This window comes from Gigantopelta aegis, chromosome 12 (genome assembly GCF_016097555.1).
Source record: "Gigantopelta aegis isolate Gae_Host chromosome 12, Gae_host_genome, whole genome shotgun sequence".
NCBI lineage: Eukaryota > Metazoa > Mollusca > Gastropoda > Neomphalida > Peltospiridae > Gigantopelta > Gigantopelta aegis.
The window spans coordinates 19,817,134-19,844,711 of NC_054710.1; the positions used below are offsets into that span (position 1 = coordinate 19,817,134).

Genomic DNA, 27,578 nt, shown 5'->3' on the forward strand with positions numbered 1-27,578 from the left:
TTATTACTTGTTCAATATCTAATAGTAAACAGAATACAATAAAGACCTTTACCTCAATCCCCTGTAAACTGGATACCCATGGATTGAACTTACTTGAGCCCAATTTGGCCCATGGATTTAGGGTATTGTTTAGAGCTTTACAGCATCATGTAAACTTGTACGTACTAGTATATGTAACAATACCTGATTAATAAAGGACAACAGTAACATTATTTTAACATTTGGTGACCGGCATATTTTCATGTATGACAGGTCATTGCGATAAGCACCGCCAAACAATTATTTCCAGGCATTCATCTGAAAGTGAAAGTTAAAAACCAGTGTCGTGTTCTGAAGGGAATGTGCTCGAGAACAATTTAACTGGTTTTCATTGAATCCTAAACAAAAACACTAATTTTTTAATGACTTTTTTTTTACGCTGAAACTATCCCGACTGTAAATAAATCTACAATGTGTTGTAGTCACCCGAGTCACGAACTTACATGCAATTTGAAGTGAAGAGTAACAAGCGAATTGGTTTAAAAAGAAAAGCCCAGAGCTTTAACTTTTCCTTCTGCATCCATTTCCTGTCCTACATAGATGGACAAGTGGAAATGTTGGCGGACAAGTAGACTTTGTGGTATACTTATCCAGTGGACAAGTGGGTTTTTTCTTATTTCTATCATTGCACGTTACCTATTTAACATACACAATTTAATTATAATGGCCAGTATTTTCATGTCATATTTCCATTGTGTCATGTCTCAACTTTGAATGGTTGTGTTTTCACAAAATGCAATCATTTAATAAAACACCAATGAACTATAACGCTTGTTTAGAAATTGCATCTTAATTCTAATATGGCATATAATTGTTTTCAAATCAAGGAATCGTACAGGATAAAGCCATTGAACATAAGCCATAAATATTAAATAGACAAATAATAAAAAAATAAATATAAAATATAGTTTTACAGAAACAGAAATATTTATCTAGATTACTAGATTTCAGATACAGACTAGATTATTGACTGGATAGTCTATTCTGATTATTAACTGGATAGTTTAAAACTCAATACCATGATTCTCAAAGGCTGTCTTCACACATTAATAGAGAGATATTTTGAAATTTTTAAAATAGACCTTTAATATTGAAAAATGAAAATGATATTCTCTCTTAGAGTTTTAATTTGATACTTCTCAAACTCGGTGGAATTATATGCAGGAGCAGCCTTCACAAACTAGTAGTCTACTATAGAGATATTTTGGAATTTTTAATATTATATTCTTAATTTAAATTGCAAATTTGAAAGTATATTCATTATTCTCCCAGAGTTTTGATCAGATGGTTGTAAAGCTTTGTTCTAGGATCTTCTGGGGCAGTCAACACGGACTAATAGTAATAGTGAAATGTTTTGTAAGTTCCAAAATTTTGAATTCTTATTAAGTTTTAACATTTTAATTAGAAATTTAACATTCTAGATTAGAAAGTCTCTACGAATTATCACCTACTAGTGACAAAAAAAAATAAAAAATACGAGCTGTCTGGTCTGATTGTTTAATTGGCTTATTTTATTTTCTGTAGCCATCTTCAACGTGACTAGGAATGAACTGCCCTCTCAGAAGAATGATTCTGATGGCTACCACATTGCAGTAGTTGGTGAATGTACCACCCCATTGCCGGAATGCAAATGGAAAATCATGGTTTGTATAATTATTATATTAACATGTATTTATATTGATTTTTGATTTTTATTATTATAATTATTTATTATTTATTAGACATTTTTAACCTATAATAGTGTTGAATCCTTTAAACATAAAATCTGTAAAACCATAATTATCTATGACATTCAATAAATATATTTTTGTAAATCATAAAATTGTAGCGTTCTTAAAATTTATCAAAATCCAAGTGACATATTGGTGACAAAACACTAAATGAGGTCACCATATCAAACACTGACAAAAGATAACTTAAGTTGTAGGATTGGCTTAATATTAAACTTTTGATCAATTTGAATATTGTACTTTTTTTTTATCAATGTTGACCATATTTTTCTATGACATACAATAAATACTTTTTTGTAAATCATAAAATAGCGTTCTTAAAATTTAGTAAAATCCAAATACCGTATATCTTCGCCTATAAGTCGAATTTTTTTCACCCAAAAATTATTTTACAACTTGGGGGGTCGACTTATAAGAGGGTAAAAAAATTTCAACAAAAAATATTACTGTTTTGGGGATTATTTTACAAGTTTTATTGTTGAAGTATGCCATGTATTTATACTCAAATATGTTAATTTGACACATTTATTTTTTATACCCTATTTTTTTGGGCATTAGAACGGTTTTGGTTATGCGAAAAGGCGTACGATCTCACTCACATGCCAAGACAACAGTCCACTTAGTTAAATTAACAGTCATCACTAATAGTAAAAATGTAAACAATACTAACTACCTGTTGCCTGAGTTTATTTTGAAATCTGGTCACTGGCATTAATGGTTGTTCAAACAATGTTTTGGCGGTGATTAACTTCATGAATATTACTGAGCTTTCCCTTAAAATAGACTGATCTCTGCAGTTCACTATCTAGAGCAATAGGGACACACATCATTTGGTACAAAAACCAGTGTACTTTCCAGAGTTATCCTCCTTACATGTATTAATATGGCAGCAAAACGTGATACTTTTAGTTTTATCGTAGTCAGTGTTTATAAATAAAGTCGTTGTCTGTGCACAAAACCATCTGTACAGTACTATACAGTAACAGTCAAACAGCTTTCACTCTCTACTAAGGGAATATTTCGTTTAGATGCTATGTAATAATGATAGTTTGATTGGAATAGTCTGATCATATTGCGATGTACAAAACGTGAAAACCGAAGTTTGTAAAATAATTTTCTTTTGTTCAAATATTATTGTTCTCATGTGCTGAAAATAAGAAATATTTCAATATTTATAAGTAGTTTTTCATGGGTCGACTTATAAACGGGTCAATAAAAAAATACGTTTTCAGGGCTTGAAATTAGGGACTCGACTTATAGCCGAGATCGACTTACAGGCGAAGATATACGGTAAGTAACATTGTCCAAATTTGATTTTTATTTTTTTTATTATTATTTTTTTTTTTTAAATGAACTAAACGATTAAACCGGCACTGGATCATAACACTTGTTGAGTGTTTTGTTTGTGTGGTAGGTATTAACATGATAATATCTCTAGGGTTCAGAGACGCGTCACGAATTAGAAACAGGCACTGGATCATAACACTTGTTGAATGTTTTGTTTGTGTGGTAGGTATTAACGTGATTATATCTCTAGGGTTCAGAGACGCGTCACGAATTAGAAACAGGCACTGGATCATAACACTTGTTGAGTGTTTTGTTTGTGTGGTAGGTATTAACGTGATTATATCTCTAGGGTTCAGAGACGCGTCACGAATTAGAAACAGGCACTGGATCATAACACTTGTTGAGTGTTTTGTTTGTGTGGTAGGTATTAACGTGATTATATCTCTAGGGTTCAGAGACGCGTCAGGAATTAGAAACAGGCACTGGATCATAACACTTGTTGAATGTTTTGTTTGTGTGGTAGGTATTAACGTGATTATATCTCTAGGGTTCAGAGACGCGTCAGGAATTAGAAACAGGCACTGGATCATAACACTTGTTGAATGTTCTGTTTGTGTGGTAGGTATTAACGTGATTATATCTCTAGGGTTCAGAGACGCGTCAGGAATTAGAAACAGGCACTGGATCATAACACTTGTTGAATGTTCTGTTTGTGTGGTAGGTATTAACGTGATTATATCTCTAGGGTTCAGAGACGCATCAGGAATTAGAAACAGGCACTGGATCATAACACTTGTTGAATGTTTTGTTTGTGTGGTAGGTATTAACGTGATTATATCTCTAGGGTTCAGAGACGCGTCAGGAATTAGAAACAGGCACTGGATCATAACACTTGTTGAATGTTCTGTTTGTGTGGTAGGTATTAACGTGATTATATCTCTAGGGTTCAGAGACGCGTCAGGAATTAGAAACAGGCACTGGATCATAACACTTATTGAATGTTCTGTTTGTGTGGTAGGTATTAACGTGATTATATCTCTAGGGTTCAGAGACGCGTCAGGAATTAGAAACAGGCACTGGATCATAACACTTGTTGAATGTTCTGTTTGTGTGGTAGATATTAACGTGATTATATCTCTAGGGTTCAGAGACGCGTCAGGAATTAGAAACAGGGAGAGTAGTGTTTTTTATTATTATTCAGGAGTTTGACAAGTCATGGTTAAATGTTTTCTATATTAATTATTATCTGTTTTCAGCAGTTATGAAAGTCATATTGTTACATCGATACTATTTTTTTTTGGTTTTTACAAATCAAGCAAGTTCAGTGGTTTGTACATTCTTTTATGTTTTACATGTTAGGCAGTATCATTGCTAAATGGTTTCTGTATTATTTTCTGCTTATGAGTTTGACAAACATTGTTTTGGAAACTTGCATAGTCATTATTAAACGGTTTCCACATTATGCTCTGTTTTAGGAGTTGAATACGTCATTGTTAAATGGTTTCTATTTTATTTTCAATTTTAGGAGTGGGGCAAGTCATTTTAAATGCTTTGTAAGGAATTGGCCAAGTAATTTTTAAATATTTTCTATAGTAATTGTTTTTGGGTTTTTTTAGTAGTTGGGCAAGTCATTGTTAAACAGTTTCTACATTATTTTCTGTTATCAGGACGTGGGCAAGTCAGTCTTAAATGGCTTGTACATTATTTACTGTTTTCAAGAGGTGGGCAAGTCATTTTTAAATGGTTTCTACATTATTTCCTGTCTGTTTTTAGGAGTTGGGCGAGACATTGTTAAATGGTTTCTGCATTATTTCTTTTTTTCGGGATGTGGGCAATTCATTGTTAACCCTTATCGTGCCGTTGACGTGTATACACGTCAAGCGTCATCACAATGACGTCACTTTGCATTGTTTTCATTTAAAAATCGTATTCTAAATTAATTGTTGACATTTTTGTCAAAAACAAAGTAAAAAAATGTCAATAAATAGTCTTAGAATGACATATCCAAATATTTGCTAAATTGCTGTTGTACATGATATGTTTTTTTAAAAACAAAAATGACCCGTCAAATGGCGCGTGCTATTGTTTGTTATTGTTTCTAGTTTTTTTGGTAGCGGTTTCTTTTATCTCTACAAAGTTGTCATAATATACTATTATATATGAACTACATTCTGACAGTTGCATTAAATTAGAAAAAGTATCACTTTTAATGCCTAAAAAAGGTACAAACACAATCAAATAATTGTAATCCGACGGCATAAACAGTCGTCGAAAAGCGCCATTTCCCTGTTTCTATTTATAAACAACAGGTCATGTGACAGCACATTTCCCGCCATACAATTTGACAGCAGTAGTACACATTGCTTGCATGTGCGGCTAACTGTTTTCATTAATAATTACAACGTGGTTACTTATGAATAAGCGTATATAAGCAGTGAATGTTTTGTAATGTAATAATGTTGTATGGTGGATGACAATCTTTTACAAATCAGGCATGTGTGCTGGGATTTTAGGTAGGGGTGTCTGGAGAGCGAAGTTTATAGGGGATTTCTGTAATGCTCCGCCGGAATATGTATTGATTTTTTTTTTTTTTTAAATCCGCTCGAGCAGGGACCGGAAAGGGGGGGGGGGGGGGGGGGGGGGTTGACCCATTCCCTGCACACATATCTGCAAATGTTATAAAGATAAATTAATCATCATGAGGTAAACTGTAGTTGTGTTGCACTGTTGTATCTATTGTATTTTGATAAATTTATTAGTACCAAAATCTAAAATTTGGGCGAATACGACAGAGACATTCGGGCAAATTGAGCTGGCCTGAAACCTTTTCATCATGTACTAGTAGTTCCAACATTTCTCCCACAATACTAGTTGTAATTATATCCATGTAAAATTGTGTAGTGCTTCGTTTGAAACCCTATATTATATACTAGGCGGCAATAAAAACGCAATCTCGGAATTGATCATGGTTTATTTTATTATGCGAGATCCCACAAAAATGAAACTTTTTCGTGTGACCTCCATGTGCTGCGATGCACGCCTGCAGCCTCCTAGGCATGGACATGCACAGGCGCCTCACCACACGTCGTGGGATGGCTGCCCAGTGATGCTGCAATGCCTGCTGCAGCTCAGCGAAGTTCTGTGGTGGATTCGGTTGGTTTTGAACATGACGTCCCAGCTCGTCCCACATGTGCTCTGTTGGGGCCAGTCCAACACAGTGACATGGTGGGCACGAAGAAACGCCTGTGTACGCCTGGCAGTGTGCGGCCGAGCATTGTCTTGCTGGAAGACGAGCCTGTTTCCGCCATGCCGTCTCATCAATGGGAGGAGGACCGGCCGCAGGATGTTGTCGACGTAGTGTTGCGCATTAAGGTTTCCCTGTACCACCACGAGTTCGGACCGGAAGTCAGCATTGATGGCGCCCCAAACCATGACTCCGCCGCCCCCGTAGCAGTCCCTCTCCAGAACACAGGCCTGCGCGACACGTTCTCCACGACGGCGGTAAATGCAACGACGTCTGTCCGTGACACTCACGTTAAATCTCGATTCATCCGAGAAGATGACATCTCGCCATCTCCTGGGTCGCAAATGCCCCACCATTCCTGGCCCATAAGAGTCTTGCTTGACGATGTCTGTGCAGGAGGATAAGGCCACGGTAGGGTCGGTGGCAATGCAGTCGTGCTGCGGCAAGACGTCTCCGGACAGTTCGGGCGCTGATGAGTCGTCCCCTGGTTCCCACTTCAGTCCTGGCAGTGCTTGCGGCTGTCAAAAACCGATTGCGCAGGTGCCGCAACCGTATGTTCCGGTCCTGTCTATTGGTCGTTACGCGTGGTGTGCCCGAACGACGGCGGTCATTGACGGTCCCTGTCGTCTGATATCGGTTGAGGAGCCGATTAATGGTTGACGGGTGCACGTGGAACCATTGTGCTACCCGCAATTGCGAGTTTCCGGCATTCAACAAGCCAATGGCTTGATTCCGATCGGCGTTGTTTAACCGAGGCATCGTGTAGGAGTGAGATACTCATTGCCACCCGCGTGTTCTGAGTGTGCCCGGGTATCAGGAAATGTACGTGCAAAGTGTTATTTCGCCAAGTGGTTGCGTGTGCGCGATTTACCGGATAATGCATTTTTAGCGTTGTTCCCCTTATGTTGGGAACAGGCCGGAAGTCGACCTTTACATGCTGCTGAAATAATGTGTACCACTGTACCATGTACATTGACGAATAGCGTCAACGAAGTCCAACCGGAACGTATATTATTTTGACAAAAGGAAATTGCGTTATTAATGGTGGCTAGTATATATAGCTGGTTGGCAATAACGCTAAAACTAATAAATGTTTTTTTAGTTGGTGGTATTTTCGTTTAATTCGGGCACAAATTAGCCTGCCCTTCTTCCTCTCCTACCCCTACAAAACAAAACGGGATCCCGTACGCTTATGATTAGTACATCAGGCCTGTATGGTACCAATCAGTGTGGATGCGTCGGGGGTATACACACCCATACCGCGAGGTCCAATTTTTTTTCCATGCGACAGTTATCGACCGTTTTTTTAGAACATCGACACGGTCCTTTTTCGTGTTACGCAACACCCCCAAAAAAATTGTGCGGTAACTATATGGACCTATATAAAATGTGAAAATTACAGTAGGATAATGGTTTGCAATAGATTCAGAGTAAGTAATCACGTTTTTTATTTAAAAAATACGGTGATAACTAAAAAATTTAAAATAACAATTAAAAAGAAAAACATTCCACGTACTTTAGCAGGGCGGACACTGTTGTGTAGGCAACGACCCGAAACATTGTTTTTGTCTCAAAAATCGTTAAACAAATTATTTAATGCAATTAAAATGTTGTATTCTGGATGTAATAATCACAAATCATAAAACGATCCTATATTGTTGATAAAAATATCAAAGAAAAATCGCAAAAACTTCGAAGTGTAGTTGACCTATATTATCGACCCTTGACCCAGATACAATACTTCGCGGGACCAACTGCCAGTGATTTCTTCTTCTTTCACTCCGTCAATAAACATGTAAGAAGAAGTTGCACAAATATAAATTCATGATTCCGATAATAATGTTTTTAAACATTTACTTGTGTGACCTATTGCGGTAGGGAGCACATTTTCTACGTCCGCTCGGACTACTGTGCGTCACGCGTTTCATGTTTTTGACTTCTCAAATTTTTTTTAATCAGTTCCAACTACATTTTGTGCCACACATAAACACATTCTGACCTCCTTCTCCAAGGGCCTAAGCGACAGGGCCCAAAATTTAAAAAAATTTAAATATGAAACGGCATAGGCCTAAGCGTACGGGCTCTCATTTTTGTTGGGCATGCAGGCACATTTCTGCCAGAGTTGAACGAAAATCCCTGAATCTAGATAACAACAATTATTATTCATATTAGCTTTACTGCCAAACAGCAGGGTCTCGGCTAACGGGTAGAGGCAATGGTGTGTGTGTGTGTGTGTTTTATTTTTTATTTAACAACACCACTAGAGCACACTTATTAATCATCGGCTATTGGATGTCAAACATTTGGTAATTTTGACATACTAGTAGTCTTAGAGAGAAAACCCCCAACAATTTTTCATTAGTAGCAAGGCATCTTTTATATACACCATCCCAAAGACAGGATAGTACATACCATAGCCTTTGATATACCAGTCATGGAGCACTGGCTGGAACGAGAAATAGCCCAGTGAGCCCGCCGATGGGAATCAATCCCAAACCAACTGTGCTTTACCACTGGGCTGCATCCCGCGCCTGGTGTGGGAGGAATGCATTTGGGGTGGGGGGGGGGGGGGGGGGGGGGTGTTGTTAAAATAATAGAAAAATAGTTTATTGATACTGATGTTTTAAGTATGTAACCTTCCTGAAATGACTGCAAAATGGTGTCTTGCACCTTCCATGCTCATTGGTTCATGTTTAAATCCTAGTTACAGCCATGAACAGCTATATAGGGTTGCAAATGAATCACTACATATTTTTACATGGATTACAACTAATATTGTGTCAGAGTAAAATGATGGAAATACATGGTTAAAAGGTTTTAGGCCAGCTCATTTGCCCGAAATGCTATACCTGGATAGTATTCAAATAATATATAAAGGCAAATAGATGACCAGTGTATATAACTTGTGAATGTCCCCTAGGTGGGGATGGAGATCACAATAGTTATATAGAAATTGCATATTCGTGACCCATTTCCTTGTGAATTTGGTCATTCTACCCCTCTCCTAAAGGTGGGGCACAAATAGGGGAAATTAAGCCAATTATCGTGTCCAGGAATACCATACAAATATCAGTTTTGCGAATTTCGTTAATGTCGTGTGCCCTGCCCCCCCCCCCCCCCCCCCCCTCAGGTAGGAGACAAATTCATTAAACCATCTATCATATAGACAAATGCATTTAAACTATTATGTTTTCAGAAATACTAGACCATTTCCAACCAAATTTATTTGATAGTTGCTCTCACCCATGGAAAACCCAAAACCATGAATTCGGTCATTTTAATCCCCCTAGGAAAATGGGTGCTCCGCACTCCATGTGTTTGGTAGTTGTGGTCAGCAATTTACTCAGGTGACCGTTTAGATCTATTTTGTATCATGCATAAGTGTTCAACACTGGATACACATTATGTATATGGTACATATTGAATTTTGATTAGGTCTCACATGTTGATGTTTGTTTCTTTGGGTTTAAAACATTTTTTAAATGAATGGACATTTTTCTCCTTTTTTTTACAATTGTGCCCGTGTGAAGCACTATGGCAAGTATCTTGTGTCACAATAAATTACGGAAATGCATAAAATCCTTTTTACTATTTCTGTTATTCTAATATCAGTGTTCAGGGTTTCTGCCAGAGGGTATGAAGGGTAAAATTATGTACCCTAAAATCTTGGGAATTAATGGATACGTTTTAATAATTTTTAGAATGATTATAGTAAGATAGCTGCTGCTTAAAAAAAGGTTCCAAACCCCATAAAAAAAAAGTAAAGTTTGTTTTATTTAACGACGCCACTAGAGCACATTGATTTTTAATCTTATCATCGGCTATTGGATGTCAAACATATGGTCATTCTGACACTGTTTTTAGAGGAAACCCGCTGTCGCCACATAGGCTACTCTTCTTTACGACAGGCAGCAAGGGATCTTTTATTTGCGCTTCCCACAGGCAGGATAGCACAAACCATGGCCTTTGTTGAACCAGTTATGGATCACTGGTCGGTGCAAGTGGTTTACACCTACCCATTGAGCCTTGCGGAGCACTCACTCAGGGTTTGGAGTAGGTATCTGGATTAAAAATCCCATGCCTCGACTGGGATCCGAACCCAGTACCTACCAGCCTGTAGACCGATGGCCTGCCACGACGCCACCGAGGCCGGTAAACCCCATAACCACCTAGTTGCGGCAGTTATGATGTGGAGTTTTCAAGTACCCTCAAATTATTGATTACTGGTGTCCTTTACTTTTGACCGTATGACCCAAAAGTTGCATGCATACAGCAAATAGTTTCCAGTTTTACATACCTTACCATGGTAACCAATAGTTTGCATTGGTTACCATGGTAACAGTTTTGATCTGGGTACCATGGTAACATATAGTTTTGAACTGGTTACCATGGTAACAGAATTAATAAGCTTCATATATCTTTTCTACAGGCATAGTACAATTATGTCACTATACATTGTTGTTTTTTTGAAATTTTCTGTTTTCCATTGGTTACCGTGGTAACAGAATTCACAATTTTCACCCATCTCTTGTAAACAGCTGGGAGCTTATTATTACATCATTATACAGTGATTTGTATTCAAATAAATTAATTTAAAACATTTCATATGGGAAACGGTTCCTCTTTTTGCATTGGTTACCATGGTAACAGGATTAATTATGTTCATTTGAAAATGACAGGAAGTGAAAGGGCATATACCTTTTTAAAAATCTTTTGTCATTTGACAAAGATATATAAAGTAATAGAGATAGTATACATATTTTTAGTGTCTAGGTAGTGTTGGACACAATCTCCACAAGTTACAAAAATGCGTTGATGGTAGTATGTGCATTTGACCCTATTATTCAAAAATAAAATTGGCTGTCTACTTAATTCTTTTTCTAAATCGAGTAGTATGGTTAATAGATCACACCATAGACTTAAATTAAAAGCAAAATATTAATTTTTAATTAAAATTTTCATAATTATTAATGAAAATATGGTATATTGAAATTTGCAGGTGTTGCCATGGTAACATAAATAATATAACTGACTATAAAATGTTAGCCTTACTTAGGTGGATATTCTTAGTATATATGTGTGTAATTTCATGCTGAAATGTCAACTGATTTTAATAATATTACCAGAAATGTATAATAGTTAATGTTGGAAATTATGTTCATAATTTACAAAAATGTGTTGATAGCCGAATGCACATCTGACCCTATTTTTCAGAAAAAACGTGGTTGTGAACTTAATTTTTTCTTTACATCAAGCAGTATGGTTAATAAATCACAGCATAGACTTAAATTAAAAGAAAAATATTAGTTTTTAATTAAAGTTTTCATAATTATTAATGAAAATATGGTATATTGAAATTTGCAGCTGTTGCCATGGTAACATAAATAATATAACTGACTATAAAATGTTAGCGTTACGTAGGTGGATATTCTTAGTATGTATGTGTGTAATTTCATGCTGAAATGTCAACTGATTTTAATAATATTACCAGAAATGTATAATAGTTAATGCTGGAAATTATGTTCATAATTTACAAAAAGGCGATGATGGCCGAATGCGCATCTGACCCTATTTTTCAGACAAACCGCGGTTGTCGACTTAATTTTTTCTTTACATCAAGCAGTATGGTTAATAAATCACAGCATAGACTTAAATTTAAAAAAAAAAAATGTTTAATTAAAGTTTTCATAATTATTAATAAAAATATGGTATATTGAAATTTGCAGGTGTTGCCATGGTAACATAAATAATATAACTGACTATAAAATGTTAGCCTTACGTAGGTAGATATTCTTAGTATATATGTGTGTAATTTCATGCTGAAATGTCAACTGATTTTAATAATATTACCAGAAATGTATAATAGTTAATGTTGGAAATTATGTTCATAATTTACAAAAATGTGTTGATAGCCGAATGCGCATCTGACCCTATTTTTCAGAAAAAACGCAGTTGTCAACTTAATTTTTTCTTTACATCAAGCAGTATGGTTAATATATCACAGCATAGACTTAAATTAAAAGAAAAATATTAATTTTTAATTAAAGTTTTCATAATTATTAATGAAAATATGGTATATTGAAATTTGCAGCTGTTGCCATGGTAACATAAATAATATAACTGACTATAAAATGTTAGCGTTACGTAGATGGATATTCTTAGTATATATGTGTATAATTTCATGCTGAAATGTCAACTGATTTTAATAATATTACTAAAAATGTATAATAGTTAATGTTGGACATTACCTTCATAATTTACAAAAAAGCGTTGATGACAGTATGTGCATTGCACCCTATTATTCTGAAAAAAATGGCAGTCTGCTTAATTTTTTCTTTAAATCAATCACTATTCTTAATAAATCACAGCATACACTTAAATTAAAAAAAAAAAAGTAGTGTTTTATTCATGTTTTCTTAATTATTAATGAAAAAATTGTATATTGAAATTTGCAGCTGTTGCCATGGTAACATAAATAAAATAACCATCTACAAAATGCTATCATTACGTAGGTGGATCATTATGGTATATATGGGTGTAATTTCATGTTAAAATGCCCATGGATTTTAATAAAATTACTACAAATGTAGAACAGGTGAAAATTCTTTAAATTTAGCTAAAAGAATGCGGCAGGATAAGGGTTAAATGGTTTCTGCATTATTTCTTGTTTTTGAGAGGTGGGCAATTCATTGTTAAATTGTTTCTTCATTATTTCCTGTTTTGAGGAGGTGGACGAGTCATTGTTAAATTATTTTCTTTTTAAAGGAAGTGAATAAATCCAAGCTGGAGATACCTTCTACTATTATTTCTCAAAAAGTGAAGCCGTGCAAGAATGATGTGGAGATCACATGCATTATACAATTTGACAAGACGCCTGAGGTCTTCCTCGGAAAATACCTCATCTTCTCTGTGACAATCTCTCACCCATCCATTCCTGGCAACCTCATTACGCCAGCCACTAGTCCCGTCCTGTTCTTTCCACAACGTAAGAATGTCTCTTACATGTATTTTAAATATTTATATTAGTGTTTCTCTTTTACATACATACATGTATGTATTAGTTTCTATCTTTTTTCTTTTTGTTTGTGTTGTTTTTGCCATATTACAGGTGCAGATCCAACAGAGTGTCACAGGGGTCTTGTGACCCCTCTTTTGGAAAAACAAATAAGGATCACAGGCCTGCTGTGACCCCTAAATATTTTTTATTACATTAGTCCAAGCACAACAAAATTGAGCAAGCACCTAAATTAAGAATCCCATGAAAATAACGCTAAATCCTTATTGTTGTTTTTTTTTTTTTTATTTGGTTGGGGTTTTTTTGGTGTGTGTGTGGTTTTTTATATATATATATATAACAAATCAGACACTCGCCGATGTAGACGAAAACCATGAAATTACAGCCAGGTTAAGCCTTAACAGTTTTATAGTGGATAAGAATATTAAACCCTGTTAAGCCTTAATAGTTTTATAGTGGATAAGAATGCTACAACCCTGTTCAGCCTTAACAGTTTTATAGTGGATAAGAATACTACAACCTGTTAAGCCTTAACAGTTTTATAGTGGATAAGAATGCTACAACCCTGTTCAGCCTTAACAGTTTTATAGTGGATAAGAATGCTACAACCCTGTTAAACCTTAACAGTTTTATAGTGGATAAGAATACTACAACCCTGTTAAGCCTTAATAGTTTTATAGTGGATAAGAATGCTACAACCCTGTTCAGCCTTAACAGTTTTATAGTGGATAAGAATACTACAACCCTGTTCAGCCTTAATAGTTTTATAGTGGATAAGAATATTACAACCCTGTTCAGCCTTAACAGTTTTATAGTGGATAAGAATATTAAACCCTGTTAAGCCTTAATAGTTTTATAGTGGATAAGAATGCTACAACCCTGTTCAGCCTTAACAGTTTTATAGTGGATAAGAATATTAAACCCTGTTAAGCCTTAATAGTTTTATAGTGGATAAGAATGCTACAACCCTGTTCAGCCTTAACAGTTTTATAGTGGATAAGAATACTACAACCCTGTTCAGCCTTAACAGTTTTATAGTGGATAAGAATACTACAACCCTGCAGGTATTGTTAACATTATTTGCTTTATATATTTTTTTCCTTTTCCTAATTATTTTCTTTCTTTTGTTTTGTTCATTGTTTTCGTTCTTTCCTTTAGAAACATAAATAATCAGCTGTGACATGCACCATGATGTAACCATGGTAACAAAATAACAGGCATACTTCATACTTCACTGACCAGCCTCGGTGGCATCATGGCAGGCCATCGGTCTACAGGCTGGTAGATACTGGGTTCGGATCCCAGTCGAGGCATGGGATTTTTAATCCAGATACCGACTCCAAACCCTGAGTGAGTGCTCCGCAAGGCTCAATGGGTAGGTGTAAACCACTTGCACCAACCAGTGATCCATAACTGGTTCAACAAAGGCCATGGTTTGTGCTATCCTGCCTGTGGGAAGCGCAAATAAAAGATCCCTTGCTGCTAATCGGAAGAGTAGCCCATGTAGTGGCGACAGCGGGTTTCCTCTCAAAATCTGTGTGGTCCTTAACCATATGTCTGATGCCATATAACTGTAAATAAAATGTGTTGAGTGCGTCATTAAATAAAACATTTCTTTCTTTCTTTCAATGTTTCATACTTCACTGGAACCAAACTTGGAGTTTATTAGCAGCCATTAACTAACATGCACATTGGGCCCATTTTATTTATCTACTTATTCTATTTGAATTATGATCCACTGTTACTCCATGTGTAATGGTCCTGGAATTTTTGATACATGTCCTGGAATGTCCAGAAAATGTCCTGGAATTTGGTTAAGTTACAAGTGTATGAACCCTGGTCCAGGGAAAATGTAGACACAAGGTCTGTTAGGTTTATATTCGAACCTCCATCAGGTCCAGAGTACGCTACGAGTTTTGTATCCCGGGTACTCTGCCCTTTGAGAGCTAGACGGACTTTTGGACAGTTGTAATGTCCGTTTAGCTCTTGAACAGCAGAGTAATTAAAATTATATTTGCTTTCATATGTTTAAATTATGCTTTTGTATTCACATTATATGTGCTTTATTATAGCCCAGTGGGCCTACTGACAGGGATCTATCCTAGACTGACTGCACATCAAGCGAGCACTTTACCACTGGTCTACATACCGCCCCTTATGGCAACACACCACCATTTGTCGTATTGTTGTAGCAGCTTAATACAATCCGGTTTAGGAAATAGTTCCTTATAAAAAAAACTCAAATGAATTGTAATATGCTTTTTGAAATCTTTCTTTGATGATAACACGTAGTTTGTCTACTGTAGTATTTAACCCATTGGTTTGAAGTTACTTGTTATATGTAATATTAACTGATAACAACTGTGTAAGTGGTATGGTGCCACTTGTATAACAGCAACATGAGACGGTGATCATGTATGGGGCTGTTAACCAGGGTTGAAAATTAACATGAAAACCATGTCGCCAGCAGGACCAGTTGAAGAAAAATCTTACTGGCCCTTCTCAAATTCAACTAGCCCTCCAATTAGGCCAGGAGCATTAGCCAAAATATAACAAGCACCCAGAAAAAATTAGTAGAAAGCTGAATTTTTCAGGAGAGCCCCAGAAAACCATACCTAGACCAAAATTGCAAATTTCTGCAAATTCTATCCTGTGGCATTTTTAAAAATTCAAGATGGCCACCATCACATCAGAGAAAAATGGGAAAACTCCAAAAAGCATCATAACTGCTCAACCATCAGCCTTAGAACAATAATTTTAATGTGTAAATTCATATTTGATGTGTGCTGAATCCAATGAAGCTATATATACATTTGTCTTATGAGCTGAGTTAATTAGCATAAATCCAAAATGGCCACCAACGAGACCAATATTTGGCTTCGAAATCAAAATATTTGCATAACTTTATAACTATATACTACAGAAATATTATATTTGCATCTATATACTATAAAAGAGATTCCAATAAGCAATTAAAACCAACTTTTGACTACTCATAATTAGCTTATATTGGCTTCAGTCTGGGAAGAGTTCAAGACTAATCAATAACATCAGTGTCTGCATCAATAGCATAAGAATTTGTACAGTTGTGTCCACTACAAACAATACACAAAAAAGTGCACTCCAAACCGGCCTTGTAACAGCCACACCGTTTTCCACACCCTCCCTTGTAGGCACAGGATATCATTTTCATCACTTTCTCTGGAGCAACCGGCCTGTTATTTTCCATGGGAACAAACAGTCCCTCCCTGTACTGCCATCACCATTCAGTTGGCGACAACTCTTTTCGCCTGCCATTGCTGGACAGTATGGTATCCTCTAAAGCTATGATATTTTACAGCTACTGGAGTTGGAGGGAGTGATTCCAACTTAAAAACAGATGAAAACAAAGAGACAGAAAGAAAATACTTGACATAGCAATGTTTGTTCAGTGACTTTGATCTAACTGCTCTGTATAACTTTAGCAGAAATAACTCTCTAATTCTTGCTATATCATTAGCTGTTTGACTGAGAAGACACTCAAACAGTCCCAGTTGTCACCATCATCAGCCTATGAAAGAGCCTTCTTCTTCCCTTGATTGTAGAGGGCAGACACTGTATCACACCCTGTGACTGCATGTACAAACATCAGATGTTGTTTGAGGTTGCTAAAAGCTGCTTGAATTTCACCTATACAGTATACTTGCAATGGGTTATGCCCAGAAAGCCATGTTTGAGGTGGCTTGTGCAACCATCATCACCAGCAAATCAGTGTCAGCTAGTCGCCACAACAACAGGTAAATTTTGTGTTTAGGCAGTATCCATCACAGTTGATGCAATCAATCGGTCAGCATCTGCAATGCTATGCTTCACAGTCAAATCTACTCCCTCAATTTTTCCAGTCAACCTTTTGATAAAGTGATATTTATTTTTGCCATTCCCCCACCAAAAAAAAATGTTTTAGATGTGATTTTCATTTCCAAATCAAAAACTATATCAGCTGATATGTTTTGCTGTGTTCATCGCTGTTCAGGTGATTTTGTTAAGGTTGCACTGCCATATCCAGCAAACACTAAGACAGAGTCAAGCCCATAGTGTTGAAGCACATACATGTATGCTACATAGTGGTCACAGACTTGGTCATATGTGGCATCAATAGGCGAAGGCAAGCTTTGGAGGAGGTGACCTCCATAAAGGATGAAGCATGTGTCATCAGGAAGTTGAAGGTGGACACTTACTTTTGACTTTAGAATGTTACCAAGAACACTTAGTATTTTTTCTCATAATCCCTTTATCAAATCAGGGTGGCTGTTTGGCAAACTCGTGAAGGAGATAAGCTTCCATCTCAGAATTATCCTTAATCACACATGTAACCCTCATGAATAACAATTTGCTATTCACCTCCAACTGAACACTTATGCTGGTCACTTTGTCGTTTCTCTTCAACTTCATGTTGGCAAACATTTGCACAGTAAGAGCCGAAGCAGCTTTTATGCCAAGAGCAACAGCTTGATCTGGATTGACACACTTCTCAGCAATGACACCACTTGCTACACAGATCAGCAAGTTATTGTGATCTCCATAGGAGAATGGAAAATGCACTTCCAGCCAATGGAGGAAGGTTTCATAGTCTTTTCTATCTCGGGCTGTGCTACTGGCATGAAGGTCCACATGCTGGTCAGAGGTGTTACTATGCACACCCGTAAAAGTTTCCAAGGCATCACAGTGTGCTATCTGTAATTCCTCAACAATGTGTCATACCTCCAGAGGTTTACAGCAATAGCATCAAATCTTGTTCTATTGTTTGGTCACTGAAGTTTCCACTCCAGAATTTATCTGTTCTTCGAATGGTAAAATAAGCTCTCTTCGTGAAGGCATAATACTACTCAACAGACATGATATCCATCAGCCATTCCATCTGATCAAGGTAGAGATGGGCAGATATTGCATATGCGATGTGACCAACAGCATGGAACAAGGGAATCATTTCACTGACTACAGGAAGATGTAAATCCCAATCCCCAGTGCACTCTGCTCAGATGAAATGCCTAATGAGGGACACTTGTTTCAAATATTCAACCCAAAGTTTACCCATTCTACTTAGAGTGGCAGCATCTTCCATCAGACTATCCATGATATGTGTGAGCTTTTGGACATATTCATCACTGTCCACAAAGTCAGTGGGACATTGTCCATCCAGCAGACGTTTATGTATAGCCTGGAGACATCCAGGTGTCTGTAGTAATTTGGACACAATGGCTACTGATGACAAAAGATGAGTGCAGAGTGCACGAGCATATGCATGGCCTGTCAAATCATATGAATGACAGTATTTGGAGCATAAACGGTTGCCCACAAATCTTCTGAACCACTACCACCCATTACATATCCAGTTGACCCCATATACAACATGAGTAAGTGAAATCTCCAAAGTCTTAACAACAATCTTATTGTGCTCTGGGAAAGACGATACTACAATTCCAATTGGCTTGATGTACAGGGGTTGGTCAAATGTGACAGGACAAACACCAAGTGAATGCTTTTCTGACAACATTTGTGCAAAACACAAAGCAGAATAGATAGTTTCAGGTTGAGATGGGACCTGATTAACGAATGACATGATCTGAATATTACTTTTCTCATGATTATCTCCCATCACAGCACATTACATGAAGTCACTCCATAATGGACATTGTGAAAAAGGGATGCCAAGTGAGAAACTTGCTAATCAGATACTATCCAAGCATTTGGACACTTTCAGGAGAGGTGGGTTTGGTTTGGGAGGTTAAAGGGGCCTGATCATGATGGACTTCAATCCTGGGGCAATGGGCATTTTGTACACTTTGATTTTACTTTCAAGTTGACCTGTTTGGACAATAGTCATGATTTACTGAGTTGACCTAGGAATAGCAGACTGGTCTACTTTCTCACCTGTAAGGGCAACACATGCAATACCACCCAGAACGTGCCAACTGCCATGACCTGTAAGGGTTCTAAAATTGATGTCAGCATTTGTCAAATAGAAAATTTACAAGATCACCCTCAATATCATACAACTGCTCATCTGTAAGAAATGCATCATACAGATGCTGAACCTCTCTGTAATCATCTGCAAATGACAAGCTACTCAATATATTAACCAGTTCTCGAGATTCATACAAGTTGGGTTCTATCTTCATTTATAGTTTTAGAAAACAAAGTGTAAATGCCATTTAGCTAATGCTATGCATATTTCCATATTTGTCCTTATATGGGTTGGTGGCCATTTTGTTTATTGAAAATGAAATGGCGAAAAATACTAGCCAATCCATCAGAAGATACTCCTACAATGCTAAAAGGGCAAATTATTGTTGCCCAACAAATCAATGATAGTGAAATTAGTAACATATTTAGTTCCCTGGTCAAATAATGTTATAAAACAAGAAAATGAAAATTGATATGCAAGGTTAAAATTCACTTACAAGGTCATAATTCACAAACATGCTGAACAAAAACAGACATTTTGTGTTTTGCCCTATCTCCATTTATCAATATTTTGTTTGTAAAACGCGTTAACCCCTCTTCAATTTAATGTATTGTGAATTGTGTATTATTATAGCTCTAAAGTAAAGAAATGCCTGGTTTTATAGCTGATTATTAGCTTTGTTGGTAGCCATCTTGGATTATTTCAGATGGAATTGGAACATATTTCCACCCATTGGATTCAGCACACTCCAAACATGGATTTACACATTAAAATCATTGTTATGAAGCCTGTGGTTAGCAGTTATGATGCTTATGACGTTTTCCCATTTATTGCTGATGGTAATGGTGGCCATCTTGAATTTTTTTAAATGCCACAGGGTAGAATTTGCAGAACTTTGTGATGTTGGTACAGGTATGACTTTCTGGAGCTTTACTGAAAAATTCAGCTTTCTACTAATTTTTTCCAGGTTATATGCTAATGCTCCTGGCCTAAATTATCACATTGGAATTTAACTGCACAGCCAACACAAAAAAACAAACTAGAATGTTCTTTGTTGAATAATAACAATGTGCTCACCGTATATAGTCCGTTTGCTTCAACGGGAAACCGATAAATTGGCATGTAGCTTCATAAAGAATAGTTAAAATTCATATAAAAACATGTTATTAAATTTTAAACCCATACCAACTCAAATAACATTTTTTGAAAAAGAAATCCAATTATATCAATAAAAATGTTTGTTTACAAATTACCATTAAATTATACAGATTAAATCTCATTTTTAATACAGTGGGCAAGACAAAATGCTAGAATAGCCAAGGTATGCAACTTGACTTGACATATTGCCGATGAAGTAAAAGCTAATGCAGTACAAAGAGACTAAGGGTAGAACTGTGTGTGCTTTAATTGCCTATGAAGGAAAAGCTAATGCAGTGCAAAGAGACTAAATGTAGAACTGTGTGAGCTTTAACAACTAGTCTGGGAGTGACAGTCCTTTGTGGTGATGAAGAGGGGTGAAATATCCAGTAAAGGATTTCCTCGAGAGTTGCTGTCCTTCTATAGGCGAGACACTAGATAGAGATCCAACGAATCATCCACTATTTTGTCAAATCCCAATTCGACTCTGCATTATACAGAGATACATGTATGGCTTTGATTATTTATTACAGTTTTGTCGTTTGTATTATCTTGAATGTTCTATCAACTGCCTTAAAATCTATATTAGAAAAGAAGATTTAACCTCTGCAGTTTGATGGTAATTTGTAAAAACAAAATGTTTTTTTTAAATTACTAGTACCCTGAACGTTTTTCCCCAAAAACAAATGTTACTTGAGATACCATGGATTTAAAACTTAATAAATTAATGTTTTTATATCAATTTTATCTTTATTCATTATGAACTTAAATGCCAATTGATCGGTTCCCTTTTGATGCAAACAGACAATAGCTTAAAAGTTTATATTTTCAACCTCAGTAAAAGGTAATATAATGCACGTGTGCGTGTGCGTTTAAGTTGGATATAGTAAATGCAACAGTAATAGGCTTTTAATAAAATAAATATCGAAAGAAAAGTAAATCTGAAAAAAAAGACGGTTATGTCATCATGTTCTGTTCTTATTGCATGCAAATCACTTAAACTTAAAACAATATCGACAATGACAATCAATTGAGTGACCTTTGCAATAATACCTGTAGTACTGGAAAATTCCACTGTTGGTTTTATATGCGAGCATGCGCTCACGTTAGTGTGAGATAAAACTACAAGATACATGTAGATTTTGATTTTGTCCCAGAATAATATAAGCTAATTAAATATAATAAATTTATACCATAGTTCATTAAATAACAATTGTCAAAAAGTAAGTGTACTAGATAATTATGGCTTATCCAGTCCATTTGAATAATCCCGACGACTTTCAGATTTTAAAAATACATTTTGAGCTCTATTTGTTTAGAAAGATTCGGCCCAAAACCACAGAGGCTGAGTGTGGCACTGCCCAAATAGACGCGGTGTGTTTTGTCACGATTCAGTTTCAGTGGGCTTCTTTTTTAACTGGCACTATACTCACCAGACCCTAAAATCAATGGTCGCCCAAAGGACTACCTTTGTAAAATTCTTAGTCTCCCTTGCTAATTTTCAACCCTGTTAACTCAAACAAATTGTGGTTGACCTATGTTAAGTTTTTACACGGTACTTGTCAGTTGAGAGCACTCCCTAAAATTAGTAGTCACATGACCCTTTTGATAGTGTTGTATTTTTCACAGAATATATTCTGACATAGAAATTGTATTGAACTGCATGGAGTAATTAATTATTTATTTATTTCTTATTTCACCACAAAAATATACAATATAGAATATAGTGCTGATATATATTGATAAAATAAACATGCAACTATAAAACAGATGATGCATTATAAAATGGACTCTCATATGTATTGTATTAATATAAATATATTAATATAATTAATCTGTAAATCAATTCTATATATTATGTAAATATAATGTACCATTAAATAGTTCTGAAATATAAATGTACATTATACTTTATACAATTAGTTTTTTCCAACAATTCCACTTTTCTTCAAATTGTATTGTTCTGTTGTTTATCATGGAAATATAACGTTAGTTGTTGACTTTTGCATTTTGATTTCTGTATGTATTGTTTGGCAATTAGCAGTATTATATTTATAATATTACCTTTTTAGAATAGTTAGGTTTGCCTAAAACAACTGTTTGTGCATTGATTTGAAGTCTGATTTTAGTTGTTTAAAAATATCCCGTTTATAACAGTATTTGGAGTAAATAATGGTGGTGTTTAACCTTATTAGGCATGCGTCAAAAGGGTCCACTAGGTTCATGTTTGAACACCAGTTTAAGAAATGACTGAATTATTATTATTTATTACTGACCTTGCCATTTATACATTTGAGAATGCAGAAGAAATTACATTCACCAACCGAAGTGTTACAAGTTACATAATACTTACATACAATTTATACTTAATATTTAAAATACACGTGCATTGTTACATAACAGGGCACAATATTTCACGAGTACCGTTTTTGTGTTCGCATGTTCACGAGAACTTCCAATCGATTGCGTGGTGAACAATTACATTCTAAAATTAAATGTACCATATATCAGTAATGAAAGAGAAAATATATTTGTTTTTAAATGCATTTGAACCACCAATGTAGCACAGAATCGTGGTTCAAGTGTTTTAGGATTAGGTAGGCCTAATTAACTCATCGGTTACGAGAACTATATTCACATGACCAAACAATCAGTTACCTGTGTAAAACTCACGTGAACTGACTTTCGGTTACCTAAGATTTTGAAATATTGTCCCCTGCATAAGATGTTGGTTTAAACAATATTTTATTAGCAAATCAAATTTGGGATTGGCCAACAGGCAAGTGCCTATATTAAGGCCTCTCCCTACATTTAACAAATATACATGTTATACATCAAGATGGCTAGAACAATATTATAATAAAGATAACACGGATAGTTGGGGAAATAGAAGAGAGGAGTGGGTAGAAGAAACAAAGAATAAATAGCAAACAGTTAGAATAGTTAAATGGTTAATTGATCTCGAAACGCTTACTATTAATAAGAAAATTCTGAACAGATTTAAATATAGAGATATTATCTTGGACACTTAAATTTGAATCTCCAAATAGCAAATTATGACACTTGAGATTATAATAGTTCAGTAAATGGGTATTGCGAGCTGCAACATATATTGGGCAAAAACATAAAAAATGTTCTGCATCTTCAACTGGATGGCCACAAATACAAGAAGGGGTATCTGTCACATGTCGTACAAATTTGTGACCATTCACAAGATGTTCGTCTGCACCTGTCCCTTACCCAACAACTATTGATATAAAGAGGGAACCTATAACCCAAATGTTTATATTGAAGTCGCATGCCCTAAAGTCCGAACCAAATTGTTAACAACTACAATAAATTACTCTCCTACTTTTAATTACCGTTACATTTCCCCCAAGTTTTGTCCAGACACAAGTTGTGGAAAAACCATTACAGTGACACCGATTCCACATATGAGACTGTAACGATGTCGCCAGTATCGACTTCGCTGAGATAGCATAGGGCAAAATACATGCAGTTTTCTGCCGTCTGCCATTTTGGTTTTTTATGGAACTCTTCAAGAGGGGTGAAAGCCTAAGTATATCATATAATTAATATAAAATCAATCTAGTGGTATCATTAAAATAATAATAATAATAATAATAAAATTAATGTGACGTCATCACGTTTGCTTTTATATCATAACATGTTATGATGTTGTTAGATTAAGTTATATTCTTTCATCCCTCTTGTAGAGTATTCCATAAAAAGTCAAAATGGCAGCCGGTACAAAATTACACGCGTTTTGCCCTATGCGATCTCAGCAAAGTCGATACAGGTGACATGGTTATCATCTAATATGTGGAATCTGTGTCATTGTAATGGTTTTTTCAAGATTTCTGTCTGGACAAAATGTGGGTAAAATCTAATGAAAAATAAAGGTACATGTAGGAGAGCAATTTTTCGTAGTTGTTAACATTTTAGTTTGGACTTTAGTTTCAACCCGTAAAAATGGACACCAAGTTTGATTAATTTACAAATCTTTAACACATTTGGATAACATTACAACAGAGTGAAATAAGAGTCTGTGACATCAAAATGTTGAAATAGCCTTTAAAATAGACTAAAACTCGACTCCATAACCGTTAATTGTTAGACGCACGTGCATTTTTAAAAACATGAAAAATGCATTTTGTGCTATTAGAAATACCAGGATGACCAGAAACACTTCGGTTGTACGGAAATGGATAATATAAACAATAAAATATGTAATGTTTGATTTCGGTTATCATAAACGACTCTAATAGTGACAATTTAAATACTAGTATGCCTTAGTGTTTAAGAACTAGGGTCTGTCACTTTAAGGGGTGGGGTATGTGCATTTGGACATTTTACCTACGGTAACTTTTGACCGTTGAAAATATGTACGCTTTGAAAATCGTACCATAAAACACTATCGATATGTAGAAATATTTTGCTTTACAATATTATATACCGTATATTGCCGTGTATTAGCCAACCTCGTAGATTGACCATAAATATCAAGTACAAAATCATCGGCCTTGTCAGTTGTGTATAAGCCAAAGTCATCTTTTGTCCAGTTGTTACTGTATTGATTTCAATAATACTGTCAACAAATAGACTTGTGCTTTTCTTTTTCAGTAGATTGTTTTCCCCTTTAATTATTAGACATGGTAATTGTTCTCGCGATGCTAACGTCTTCCATCCATGCAGTGCGAAAATAATTTAGCACCGATTAATCATAACAGAAAAATAAACAAATCAAGCTGTAACAACATATCACCGCACATAAGTAATTAATAAAATAAAATATACTGAGATATTTTCGTATAGAAATATATTATGTCATCAATATTAGGCATGCAAACAAATGACATATTGGAAACAACGGTAACTGAAAGAAGATATTGTTCAAATCAGGATTTAAAAAAAAAAAAAAGGTTTTAAGCAAAAAACACAACTGGCTTCTTTTTCTTTTTTTCCTTTTTTTTTTGTTGCAATAATTAAACAGCAATTGTTTAACATTACTTACCACCATGTGGCAATTTTTTAACATTACTTACCATGGCATATTTTAAAAAAGACAGAAATCACAAAAAAAGGTTGCATTTATAGGGAGATGAGAGCCGGTAATGCACATACAAAAAGATTTTCATATGCAATACTGTGTTGTTGTAATAAACACACCTGCAATTATGCTTTTTGCTAAAAACTCACTTTATTCGAAAAAAATTCTAATTTGAACAAAATCCTCTCACTTACAATTATTACCAATATGTTATTTGTCTGCATACTTAATATATGTGATTTGACATTTCTATAAGAGATTATTCAGTGAAATACACATTGCATTATTTATATCTCGGTAAAAGTAAAGTTTGGTATCAGTGATCATAAACGGCTCTAATAGTGAAAAATATGCCTTAGTATTTAAGAACTAGGGTCTGTCCCTTTAATTGAATTATGTCCAATGTATGTTGGATCAATGTTTTATAATCATTTGCAACTTTAACTTACTTGTTATACATTGCAGCTATTGCAAATACAAAACTTGATTGTGGGATTGGTGGACTTTCTGAACAGAGTACAACATTAACCTGCACGATACTTGACAGACTAGGTTCAGGAATTCATTGGTTTAGACCAAACAATGGAAAGCCATTGAATATATTCACATGTGACAAATTGAATGCCAAGTGTGCTGCATCTGAGAATGTAACTGGCTACCGAGTTTCTATTGATTCACCTACACAGCAAACTCTTACCATAGAATCGTTCAACTCGTCAGTAGATTCTGGAAAGTGGACTTGTGTAGATCACAAATCAGTGAATCGTGCCCAAGAAACGAGCCAGTGTTTCAAGTTTGGTTTAGGTAAGTTCATTTACATGTATATTTATTGTTTCCAGATTGTTTTTTCACACATTGTTTTTATGTGCATGACATTGTAATTATATTGCCAGCATTATATAATACATCCTGACGAATACATTGTTTGTAAACCAAGTCACAGTCGATAAACCAGATTAAGATGTACATGTACCAATGAATGAAAATAACGCTATTAATCAACTAAAAGAAACAAAATTATAGAAAAAGGAAGTGAAAGGTATTTTATTGTCTTTAAATCAAAATAACGCTATTAATCAACTAAAAGAAACAAAATTACGGAAAAAGGAAGTGAAAGGTATTTTATTGTCTTTAAATCAAAATAACGCTATTAATCAACTAAAAGAAACAAAATTATGGAAAAAGGAAGTGAAAGGTATTTTATTGTCTTTAAATGTAAGAAAATCACGGGGTCCTGATCTAATTTTTAAAAAAAGATTAAGAAAATTGGAAAATATTTAGCCAAACTGTTGACGAAATTATTTAATTTGTCTCTCTTTTATTCTACAGTCACTCATCGTTCCCATCTGTAAGAAAATAATTATTTATTTGTGTAGTAATTATCGGGCAGTTAATTATTAAGTCCCCATCTAGCTGTTTATCTAAAGTATTTGAAACATGTGGTATATATATTGTAACGATTGACCGTGGCTTGTGAATAAATTCTCAAAACAACTATATAGAAGGCATAGATGACACAACGGTATGTAAAATTAAATCATTTATTTTAAACAGACGAGTATATTGTCACAAGTATATATAAATAGTTTGAAACAGTCTTTCACTTTATATAATACATAATTCCTAATTATTATTCCCAAATACTAATTTATCATATTTATTAATCCAATAGCGAGAATGGCTATCTGCATCCCAACACATAATTTAGAAATTTATATAATGTCACCCATCACACCTAAGAAAGGGTAAAGCCAAACTGACAGCCAGCGGGTTAGAGGCTTTTACTTGCATATATTCAGAGCAAGCTGTTGTAGTTTATGCCTGTCATGGGCGCAAGTGCTGGCCTCTGCTGGCTCCTCCGTCCAGGACAGGAAATGGTTGGGCTGGGTGGGAGAAGGGACCGCCTGTACTGGCAGGTGCAAGAGAGCACCATCTGCCCAACCGGAATCGCTAACAACTAGGTCGGGGTTTGGTTTTGGTGCTGTGGAATTTGGAATGTCCCGTAGGATTAATATCAACGGGAAAAAGATGTGCAGTTTGAATGAAGGAAATTGGGCACAGTTTTTAACAGTACTTCCAAAATAAAAATTGGGGAGCTATGTATGTTTTAGAACTTAGTATGCCTAGAGTAG

General features: G+C 35.4%; 1 protein-coding gene across 1 annotated transcript in view; it reads left to right on the plus strand.

The window, feature by feature from the left end:
- Positions 1–27,578, plus strand: part of LOC121386401 — a 130,111-nt gene that overhangs the window by 67,290 nt on the left and 35,243 nt on the right. The window contains exons 10-12 of the mRNA XM_041517284.1: positions 1,564–1,682; positions 13,066–13,285; positions 25,912–26,250. Of these exons, the coding sequence (XP_041373218.1) occupies positions 1,564–1,682; positions 13,066–13,285; positions 25,912–26,250 (678 nt within the window). The remainder of the gene's footprint in view (positions 1–1,563; positions 1,683–13,065; positions 13,286–25,911; positions 26,251–27,578) is intronic.